Source organism: Thermobia domestica, chromosome 5 (genome assembly GCF_964235325.1).
Source record: "Thermobia domestica chromosome 5, izTheDome1.hap1.1, whole genome shotgun sequence".
Taxonomy (NCBI): Eukaryota; Metazoa; Arthropoda; class Insecta; order Zygentoma; family Lepismatidae; genus Thermobia; species Thermobia domestica.
In genome coordinates, this window is record NC_137458.1 from 216990710 (window position 1) to 217003064 (window position 12355).

The 12355-nt window shown below is 35.3% G+C and overlaps 1 protein-coding gene across 2 annotated transcripts in view; it reads left to right on the forward strand.

Moving 5' to 3' along the window:
• The window catches only part of Pten (phosphatase and tensin-like protein), an 81634-nt gene that overhangs the window by 37100 nt on the left and 32179 nt on the right, over nt 1-12355 (forward strand). For both annotated transcript variants that reach the window (XM_081759691.1, XM_081759690.1), the window contains exons 6-8: nt 2480-2643; nt 3573-3751; nt 7427-7553. In XM_081759691.1, coding sequence (XP_081615817.1) covers nt 2480-2643; nt 3573-3751; nt 7427-7553 — 470 coding nt within the window. The remainder of the gene's footprint in view (nt 1-2479; nt 2644-3572; nt 3752-7426; nt 7554-12355) is intronic.

Below are 12355 nucleotides of genomic sequence, written 5' to 3' on the forward strand. Positions count from 1 at the left end.
TTTCTTTCTTTTGTTTTTTTAATAGCTGTTGAATATTATGAATTTTCCGGTTTTTTTTTTTTTTTGTTTTTTTTAATATATATAGTTTTAATAGCGTCATACGTTTATGAGGTGTGAGTAATTTTGTTGGGGTATAAAAGCAAAACCTGCTAAATCCATTTTTCAATTTTGTCAGGAGACGAAAAAGTGACGCCCTTATTTTTCAGAATTGTGGATTTTTTTTTCTTTCTTTCTTTGTTTAGTGGTCACTGCTTAATGCAGATGAGTGAAATCAAACACTAAAGAAAAACAATTGTTCAACAACTCTGAAACAAGAGAGTCACTTTTGGTTCGTCTCCTGAGAAAATTGAAAAATGGATGTAGCAAGTTTTGCTTCTATACCCCTGAATTGCTTGTTTCAATGTAGTATTCAGTAAGGTCTATTACCAGGATAGGGAGACATACACTACCTTCTTGCATCAAAATAACATTTAGTCGAGGGACTGCCCATTGATGACATTAGAGTTTAAGGCCTGGTTAAAATATGAGGCGTTCCGGGTAGTAAAAATGAACTCAGCAAAGACTTGTTTTCGGAAAAATCCCTCCTCCAAAAGTCACCCCATTGTAGGAAGAGTACGTCTCAGTGCTTTCCGATATAGGATACAGCTAGTGAAATTTTGAAACAGTGTTTGGCGAGGGGTTCCACCTTTTCAAGAAGGGGATTAACAATGTAATCAAAAGCAACATACTTGCACGAGAGGTAAGTGTACGCACAGCGGCCAGAAAACAACACTTCCGTCCCAAACGGACAATTAATGTAAATCGATAAGTGCAACAGATAATCTCACAGGAGAATCCGCCGACATAAACAGCCACTGCTAGGAAATTGGGGAGCTCGAAAACAACTGTGCAGAGGATAATCGCCCAGGATTTCTTTCGGCTTAAAGTGAAGTTTAAGCTACGTGTTCACAAACACACAGCCAAACACATCCATGAACGCAAGGTACATTGCAGGCGGTTTTATAAATGATATTTAGCGGGTGCCAAGTGGAAATATTTGGTATCCGTAGATGAGGCCTGCATCTGTGTGTCAACTTTCACGCGGGTCCTAGAGATCCCTCGTGGCTAAGTAATTAGCGTACGCACCTTCGGCGTGTGAAACCCGGGTTCGATTCCCGGCGGGAGCTCATGTTCGGATCCCACGGATATAGCCTCGCTGCTGAAAGGGACGCTAAAATCAAATCACATCAACTTTACAGGGGTCCGAACCATGCACCATCATCCAAAGGATTCCAGAGCCCGTGCAAATTGAATTGCAAATTGAATTCGCACTTGACGCTAAAGTTCACCCCGGAGCTTCATAGCAATTGCCGGTTTTCGCCACAAAGGGGAACTTCTACTGCATAAAGTTGCGCATAATGTAAAAATTAACGCAACATACTATCAACAGCATGTCCTGGAGCCATTATACTGTGATATTTCTTCGCTGTATTGTGCTGAGGTATCAAAGGTCTTTATTCATCAAGATAAAGGGTTCAGCCATACAGTTCGTACAACTGGGCCGTGCATGGCCCGCCAAGCATGTGAAACTGGTATCCGTGCTATCCCATATTCCGATATCTCTATCAAGTCCCCTGATGCTGCACCGATAGACTTTTGTGCCTTTGGGTAATTGAAGCTAGCTTTTTTCTGTCGTCGTCCGCGCACAGTGCAAGAATTGTGGGAAGTTCGCAAGGGTGAGTGGTTAAAACTAGATCACCTGTCTCTCAATAAAAGCTTCTTCCAATGAAAACTCCGGGATCGGGCTATTGGGTACAACCAGAGTAGGCATATAAAACACAACCGCTGGTGGAAACATGGATCTACCTGTAGGGTGGGTGTACCAAAATAATTTCCACAAACGTGAACCTACCTCTATAATATTGATAAATCTTTTATAATGTGTCAAGAAACTTGATCCAAAAATAAGCTTACGTAATCGAGTTTCGTAAGACCTCCTTGTGAAGGTATAGTTTATAATTTAAAAAGATTTTAATATTCGAAATTATAACATTATCACATTAAATTGGTTAAAATTAAAAAAAAAAAATGATACGGTTTATAACAACTATGTAGGATAAGCCCAGTTTAAAGCGAGACAAAAGCGTTTCAAATTTCGGGATTACCTTTATATGTCCTTATTATAATAAAGAAAGTCTCAGTCTGTGTGGAACTCGTGACATTAATTCACAATAGTTCACAGTTGCCTTAATAAGTGTCTGCTTCTGCGCTGCCTGACGCCAATAGATGGCACTTCGCGTGCAAATAATTTGCAGATTTAATTGCATTGTTTTAATTTAATTGTTTTTAAATAGGACAAAGCATGATTTTAGTATATAGGTTTGCGAGCCGAAGGGTTAGGGATAACAGTGTATATATTGAGTTGAAAAATAGTTCAGAGTTACAGCAGAAATCAGTTCTTACTGGTAAATGTTACTGTTTTTCTTTCTTTCTTTTCCAGATTTACAGTTTGTGATCTCACAAGGTTCTTCAAAGTGTTTTTCCTCTGAACCATATGAAGTCAAAAAGGGTATGACTTTTCTCCACATGAAGTTGAAACCTACCGTTGTTGTCTGTGATGATATCAAGGTGGAGTTTTTTAATAAAACAAAGATTAAGAAGAAAGTAAGTTTTTCATTATTCTATTTTTCTTTTGAAATATGCACTTTTTCTTTTTGCTCGGGTTGTTTACATATTGTTGCTTCGAATTTTGACTTTCAACTCAATATCCATCTTGACTTACGTTATACTATCAAATCTTAAATCAGTTTTTCATACTGATTGGGTATTATTAAATTGGGTATTATAAACTCATTTGACTGTTGGGAATTCACAGCGCAACCAATGTAATCAAGCTTATGTTTCTGAAATATATTAGTGTGTCATATTAATGTATAGTCAGTCAGCTAAAAGTGAACATAATTCCCTAATCAAATTGTGTTCTGAGGTATTTCAGTAATGGCATTGTCTTCGCTACAGAAAACTAAAGAGTTTACCAATAAGTACGACAGAGCTTTAAAATGAAATAGAATGAAAAGCAGGAATGAAATAAATAAAATAAACAAACAGATAAATAAATGGATATTTGGGTGGGTATGTTTCAGAATAACTGCACAGGCTGGAAAAAATAAATACTGTGGGGTTAAGTAGGGAGGTAGCATGCAAAAATTATCGATATTAGAGTCGAGTCCATAGTTTTCAGAGTCTCTGAGAAGAATAGTGACAATATCCTTTGGATGCAGTTTAAGTCCAAGTGCAACCCCCTTTGGCATGTCGGTTGAGAAGGGGTGAAAGCTAAAAATTCCAAAAATGTTTTTGAGATTACTGCCGGTTTTGCTTATCCTTGAGAATATTTTTCGTGATAGAGCGAAGTAGTGTAATTTTAGTAGTGATAATTGTTGTTTTGTAAACTTGCCTTAAGTTTTTTTTTTTTTTCCATTAACTATCAGTGTAAGGAAATTGTTTAGATATTATTTATTAGTGTGCATTTGCTTTAAACAGTATTTTACTTCTTGTTTCCAGTTAATTGTATTAACTGTTAACATCTGTTTCAGGAAAAACTCTTCCACTTCTGGTTCAACACTTTTTTCGTCCGCGATTTAGTTCCAGTACCTGAAAATCAAGAAAATGGCAATGAGAATGGAGATATTACTCCTCCGGAAAGAACAGATAGAGCCATGAGTTGCCCAGAAAAACCAACAAACTTATCAAATTTTAATCTGGGACAAGCAGGGTAAGTTGTTCCTTAAAACTATCTATCTCTGTCATCTTGTATGTGTTTGGATTTAGTGAGCTTGTTGTGGTCTGCTACAATAATTCATACTTATGAGCGTACGAAATGTAATCATAGGGGATATGTCAAGTTGACTATGGTTGTATTCTGTAATCGGCTTCGCGTATTAGATATTGTGAATACAATAATAACAAACTATAGGTAATCAGGTACAAATTTTGCAAAATTTTAATATTGTTAAAGGTCTATATCCCGAAAAAGTACTTACATAGGCGTCACATCTTATTATATTGGGAAGTATCTAACAGGCATAAGGAACATCTTGCTGTTTATGGAAATTTAATATCTAAAGGCATTGCGTAGATTTCGAATGATAGTTGGGTATCTTTTGTATACACTGTTTCGAATTCTTCCTGAATATATATAAGAAAGAAAAGGGAGGAGGAGGAACTGTTCATATATTCAATACTGGTAAAAAAAAAAAAAAAAAAAAAAAAAAAAAAAACACCTTTTTGCGGGGTCGCTCGCTTAGACGGCTTTTAGACCGCCTTTTCAGAAAAATAAGCGCTGAGTTACAGTGGTGGGTATTCTCTAGTTAATTAATAACAAAACAGATAGCACTGGCCCTATTATTTCCGGAATATTGAGTTACAATACTTATTAAAAACGCAAGGGAGGTGAAAATGCCACATCCGCTCGCTGGTGTAACGTTACTACACGCGAGCGCCCGAAGGATTAAAAATCGAATTTTTGCTGACTGCTTGCTATCAGCATTGTCAAATCATAGGTAAGGAAAAAAGGATTTAGTGACAATAGGAGAGACTGGAATTAATTATATAGGTAATAACTACACACATTGACATACATGTCTACAATAGTAAACGCGTAAGTTTTTGAAGATTCCCGTGCGTATTTTCACTGTAAGTGTCATAAGTGTCATGTGTTTCTTTCCGGTAATTAAAGGACACATTACCATCGTGTTCTAGAAAACCTTACCATATACATTTCATTTTACATTTAATTATTTTTATCTTTACATTTTTATTTATATTTATTTATTACATTTTTCTGCACTTAACAGTTTATATTATCTTTCAGTTCTTACTACTTTTTTTTATTACACTAATGGCCATAATTCTGGGAACTTTTCAAAAAACATACATTTTTTTCTTACAAATGCATTATTTTAATTGTTCTAACATGTTCTATGAGTACATTAATTTTTTTCCGTATTGTTTTCTATTCCTACTTCAGATATGTTTTTAAAATAAGTACTTTATATATATATATATATATATTCATTTTATTTAAATAAATGTATATTGAATCACTAACCTAAAAAAAAAAGAACAATTATTTGCTCTAAAAGCCACATTTAAAAATTCAAGTATAATGTGACATTGTATCATAGGATGGCGCGATTCGTTCCGATTCGTCATTAAGTAGATCGTATGATATTTTTAGACCAATCAGCAGCATTTTTTTACGAAAGTACTTATTTTAAAAACACATTTGAAGTGAAGTAGAAATAAGAAACAATAAGGTAAAAAAAGTAGATGTAGTCATAGCACATGCTAGAGTATTTGAGAGAATGCATTTGTAAGAGAAAATGTATGATTTTTGAAAAGTTTCCAGAATTATGACCACTAGTGTACACATAATAATTTAAGTAATATAAGTAGAAGTTTATGTATATGTGAAGAAAGCTCTGTTCCCTTCGCGTTGTTCTTTTCACTGTCCTTAGAAATATATTTCTTCTTTGTGAATGTAGTTGTTTATAGAATGTTAAATTTCGGATATTTTTTGTTCATAACGTATATATCTTATTTCTTTTCTTCTAAGGTATAGCATCTATGTCTCGGGTATATGGACTGAAGATTCTCTTCAGTTTTCGAAACGTAATAACGCCAATATATTTAAAAGAGTGAAACATAATTAAAGACGATGTGTCTCAATGAGGCCCGGAAGAAGTCTTTGTTCTCTGGGATTGAGTGTCTCACATGAAGTTCCAAATTGTTACTTAAGAAGAAAAAAAATGCTATATTTAAATCAGGGTTGGCTGGTTTAAACCAGCTGTTTTTTTTAAAAAAAAAAACCAACTGGTTTAAACCAAAAAACGAAAAATGTTCGTAAAAGTGTAAGTGTTTGTAAAATCTTGATGAACACACATTTGTGAGTTATCACGTTTCACTCCCGTATATTATTCGTATTATATTCAGACCTAAATTCCCCATTCATTATTCAAAAAGATTATACTACAAAAGCAACTTTTTTATATATAAGTTTATAAATGTTTGTTTTGTGATTTTTTTGTAGTTGTTATTATTGTTATGTAATTGCAATCAAAGAAAAATTCTAAATATTGTTTCGTTTCAATGTTTACTATTGATAAAATACATCGAAATGCCGTACTTTTGTGTGTGTGAAGGGGGGGGAGGGATTATACAGACACCACGAGAGGCATTTTGTGAAATGAGAAGTATCTTTGGTATCTATTTATGTATAAATGAGTCTGAGCCAAAGTTGACTCAAATAATTCGTATCTTTATTCACTTTTCTTACTGATATGCAAATTAAGTCGTTGTATTTCTTTAATTTGCACCAATAAAAGTCGTTGTTAACTAACTTGAACTAAATTAGTTCTTCTGTACTCCGTAGTACTTTGAAATTGTCCATATGTAATTCTGTATAATGGTTTCACTTGTGTAACTGTTTGTCTTTTTGTCCTTCTGAAATGTCTCTTGACAGTTATTTAAGAAGCATGTAAAGATGTAAAGATCAGTACAACGTATTTTTTTATCAGGATTCCTTCGTGAGTGAGTAGGCAGACGTATCGCATTTGTGGCCAATTACTCCTGGTTCCGAGTTCAAATGGAGGACAATTTCTCTCGGATGTAACTCGAGAAGCAGTTTTTATTCCGCTTTAAGCTTATGTGACCCCTTCCAACATAACCGGTTGTCGCATAATAACATCAAGGCGAAACAAACTTATTTCTGTCCATATGAATATATAGAGCAAATTATTAAAAAAAAAAAAAAAAAAAAAAAAAAAAAACTGGTTTAAACCAAAAAGAAACTGTTTTTTTTTTTTTCAATAAAAACCATGGTTTTTGCCAACCCTGATTTAAATAGTAAAAAAAAAAAGAAAAAAAACATAATCTTTAACTCACTAAACGTATTAAAAATGCTTCTCGTAGCTTCCTGGTGGCTGTAGTTGAACTTTTTGCTCGTTGTGCGGGGAAAACCAGAAAATATTTTGGTAAAAGTACATATGTTCGAATCTTACTTTAAGCTGTTTGTCTCATTTATATAGTCGCGATGCTGAGAAAGAAATTCCAAATAACTAAAATTATTACTAATCTTGCTTTTGTTGTATAAAACCTTTTATTCAGTTTTCTTTACAGGAGTAATTCCTCCTTAATTAAGACTATCGGATAGAATAGAATAGTGGTACATTAAACCAAGGTGAATAAATGAGTGAGCGATTTTTTTAAAAGCCATAGTTAATCATAAATAGGTAATTTACGATGTAGAATTTTTATTTGTATTACCTTACACGCTTTTTCAGTAAATGCATGTAAAAGTAATACTTTTAAGAAATAATATTTATTTGTAATTTACTAAAAAATAAAAAAAAAAACTTTCATCAAGTTACAATAAATTTTGTTTATTTAGTTGCAGAACAAGTTCTCTTATGTCCTTGGAGCAAGATATGCAAATGCTGGTTCTTACTTTAGACAAGTGGGGACTTGACAATGCCCACAAAGATAAGCAGAATAAAATATATAGTGCTGATTTTAAGGTAAGATTTTCTCTGTCTTTAGAGATCCTTCGTAATAAGAGCTTTGACATAAATCCTATAGAGTACGAACATATCGTTGTTGCCTTTCGTGCGTGCCACATATGTTCTTTTATCTTAGAGGATAAATGCTGTTTGGAAATTTTAATGCCGTAGATCCATATCTCGGTACGAAAATAATTTGATAAATTCTCAGGCGAACGTTTAATAATGATCTTATTCAAGTTGATTTCTACTCAACTCGATTCTCCTTTCGTATTGGTTCTACAGCACCCTCGCCATTCTTAAAAATGTTATGATCGCTCGCAAATCAAGCGTCTTCGTGTGAACAATGAGACATCTAGACCGTCAAAATTCATATCCTTTAAAACCATTTTCTGTTTCTAGGAAAAAGTAGTAGACCAGTGGAGCAAGTAAATTATAAGATGGGTGGGTGCTGCTATTGTATTTAGAATTGCAACTTAATGCACTTCGTCCATTAATAGATTTGTCTTGTATATTGGCGTTGTTCTGGAGAAAGATCGTTAAGCCATACTGGAGGTAGTGGACTAGCTGGATGCTCTCACAATCTCAAGACGTGGAAGAATCTTTGCAATAGATCACTGTGCGTTAACCTTCTCTGAGCGTAGGAAATCTTTGGCACCATTTCGCCGACTTCTGTTTGATCATTTGATTGTAAAACTACGACTAGTTTCGTCCACAGCTACCGGTCATTACCCAACTAAGGCTGTTGCCTTGAAATTGAACGAAAAGCGCCTTAACCTCTCCACCCATCCACGCATCTAGTAGAGTTCAAAAATTTCGGAACCCATTTTGGTTCAACCTTCGTAATATCTAGTCAATAACAGATATGCAACACCTCGTTGTTATCCGTCACAGTGGACTCAAGAGTGCTTAGATTCATCCAGTGAATGTGTCTTATTATGTTGTGAGCGGTAACAAAAATCGATCTGCCGCATTTTGGATCATTCTTCAGACTAAATTGCCCACGATTGAAATTCGTAGCACGTATAGCATCGATAAACATTGTTCTTCCAGTGTCGTGGTCAAATCATCTTGGAAATCTCCTTTGGCGAGATCGTCTTCAGGAAGAAGTATTTGATGAAGGCATGCTGATCAAATTCCTTAATTTCCAGAGTCCGGGCAGCCACTAACCTTTCCAGAATCCTAACTTTTGCTTTCACTTTCCTCCCGTCCCTCAGAAGGAAGAAAGAAAGAAAAGACTATGTGTAGTAGTTTTCCTAATTTAAGCTTCGTCTTTGTTGTGGACAAACACCGTGTGCGTGGGTTTCCTCGGGGTTCTCCCATTTCCTCCCTGTTTCTTCATCTCACTATTTCTTTCATTTCTCTCATCACAGTCTTCTTTAGCCTAGCCGGAATAACCGTAGGACGCAAAACTCAAAGATATCATTTCATTTTTTTTTTTAACTTCGAGTGCATGCTGTATTTGTGTATTTGTGTTCCATTTGTTTATCAATGTGCGCTTTTTAAGCTACGGTTCTGAAAAGTAACAATAAACCTAGCTAACGAATGAAAATCAACCATCATACTTGGGTAAAAATGAAATTTACATGGTAACCTTGCAACTAGATTTTTGTTCACGTAGATATCAAATTGAATTTGTTTAAATATGCTGAATGCTGTGGACAATTTTCTGAATTCTTTTATCGTTAATTTTATGTTCTTGGTGTGTCTGTAAACTACTCTATAAATAATATACAGAGCAATCGTGTTGTTTCATCATTGCATATTACCCATCCTGGTGGCTAAATGGCAAACATGCTATTACGAGGAAGGTTATGTTTTACGTCTTTAGTGAGTCAAACTTTTTTCTACTGTTGAAGTACATGGGAGAAATAGGAATGAATTCGTTAGAGTAGAACAGGCAACTGTGTTCTTATCTTTATTATTATTATTGTCACCATAATAATAATAATAATAATAATAATAATAATAATAAAAAATTATTATTGCCATACGAAGTTTTAAAATGATAGAGGAAGTTTCAGAAAGGTTTGGAGACGACTGATAATCGGCAACCGGCTTTCAATGTTTCTCCCTTTTTTCTTATACATTTAAAAATTTTATAACAGACAACGAAGTAAATACCTTTCAAAAGAGTGTGTATGTATAATAGTAAACCTTCGAAGATTATTGGTTTTTCTTATGTGTTGATAAGAGGCCAAGTATCCTATAGCCTCTGCTATGCATGCGAAAGCTGTGAGCATGTAATTTAACTAGTTAGTAATGTCTGTTCGTTATTTTATTTTATTTTTCTTAACAACAATCTACTATTTTACATCCATGTTACTTCTGCGATTTATATATGCGATTCATCTGGTATAATGAAACCTCTTATTAACGGTTACCTTTCCAATACGAACGATTTTTGTTCCGGAAAAAGCATATGTGTTCAAACGAAACATAACCTTCTTACTTACGATATAGACGCAGACAGTCTCTCTCCCCTCGTTCCAACATTTAGTAGCCTCTTCATAATGGTCAGAAATTAGTTTTAGCACACTTGTATTTAGCGTAAAAACTGAAATAAATCAGCGATACAGCATACTAGACATAAAATGTCCTAAGTCAGTAAATTGGTGAACTACCACATAGCACAATTGTAAGCTGAACTTGAAATTATTGTTTTCTTCGTCTACAATAAAATTATGGTGATAATCCTAGAAATCAGTGTAGAGCTTCTTTCCTCGTTTCCTGTAATTCCTATTTTCTACTTTTTCCCTCCTTGGAACTTGGATCTTTCACTACAATTTTAAAGATAAAAGAACAAACGTCGTTAATTTTACAGTTCAACGATTCATCCGTTCCTCTCTCTCTCTGTTTGAAAATCCTCCCAGTAATTCGAACACTGAATACAATATTTCGATTTAGCTCATATTTATATTAAAATTGATGTATTTACTGCAATTACCGTACAAGGTGAGTAGTTTAAGTTTCTGTAAACTCTCCGAAATCTACAACTCTAATTTACGTACAAATCATAAGGTCCCATCAGACTGTTATTCAGAGGTTTCACTGCATCAAGAAACCTGTTGTACTCATACAGAAAACGATACAACTACAGATTTTTTTTCAGCTTCCACTTCCCCCTGCCTTGGCAGTTTTTTGGTTTTATTCAGTATCATGCTTTATGTTTATTTTTTTCTCTTTATTTAATTATTTATTGTACATTGTAGACGAATCCTGATACAGGCCTGGGAAGAGATAATTTAAATCTTAAACTACAGAAAGTTGCCCGCAATATAAGTAATCGACTTAAACCACTTAACCTGGCTACAAAATCCCGTTGCTCCACCATCGACCGTCAGTGTAGTTTCCACTGTAGCAAACTCTACCTAGAATGGAAGGGATATGTTTTACTATACTGCTCTCGCAACTTACCGAAGACCCTGCAAGATACGGGATAATATCGAGCAAGTACCTGTGTGAGAAGTCCAATCCCGCAATAGCCCATTGGTGAGGCGTCAAGAGATTTCACAGGAATAGACCAAAGTGAGATCACTCGAATTCCTATCTCTGCTGCCTTTCTTGCATAGAACGCCTGGTATGACCGAGCGGCATGCCAGGAGGCCGTGTCCATGTGAATCCATACATTTGTAGTCTCGTCACTGTATAATTGGAAGATGTCATACAGAGGATCCATGATGTTGTCTTCGAAGTGAGCTGCGTTGACTTTGGTGTTGGAAGACATTTTGATGAAAGATAGCGTTCTACCACCACCAGAATCTCGTGTATTTTCCCCTCATTACAGCACAGTCAAAACGACTCTTGTGGCTTGTTTGACGATAAATAATTGATTAAACCCTGTTAGCCTCATCTAGGTAGAGCCACCCATTTCTCTTGTTCCTTCGAGGTATGTTTTATACGGCTGGATGTGATGCTCTGTAAGTGGTATCCGCACTTCCTAACAAACTCCTAATGTAAGGATCTTCCAGATTGTGTTGGAAACAAAGCCTTTTGGGATACTATTGTCGTATGATCAAACTTCTCTGCCTTGAAGCATTGTCCTAATGGCTCGCACTGTATTGGAGATTCGAGTGGACTGGAGCCTGTTCTTCTCAATTTGTGGCCGTGGTCTGTTGAGTACATCGTCGGATGATGAGACTCACATAATCTGTGTTCACATCGTTAAACCCTCTTCTTTGCACCGTTCCACTATTGCTGGTGGCTATAATTGGTGGCGGATAGTCCACAAATGAACATCTTTGTGAAAACTGTCGTTTTTATCTTCATTATTCCACGGACCGTGCTCAGCTGGTACTGTTATCAAAAACTGGATTCATTGTAACCAGTAATGCATCCGGACATAACGGCGATTAAATATGTCGTTCGGGACAGCCAATGAGGGTCGACTGTCTTCATCGTGCCCAACCTTCTGTAGATAGGACTGCTAATAAGTAGGATATCACCATATGTCACACATAGCGCTCCAACAGTAACTCTCTAATTCATATAAGTACAGTGAAACCTGTCTATGTTGGCCACCATCGGTTCCATTGAAAAGTGGCTAACTTACACAGGTGGCCAACTTACAGAAAATAAATGTGATTGGAGTATTTTTAGAATAGGATTTGTAGATTGTAGAATTTTAATAAGCGATGACTCGTCAGCTACTTTTAAATAATGTATGTAGAGTAATCATAACAATATACATTACTAGAAAAAATACTACAGTAGGTTTAATACAATTCGTTCAGCTTTCTACGTTATGAATCCCTTATGAATTCAACAAGTCCCCTTCCACTGAACACACATGCACCGAAATCTGATTCGCACTTTTGCTG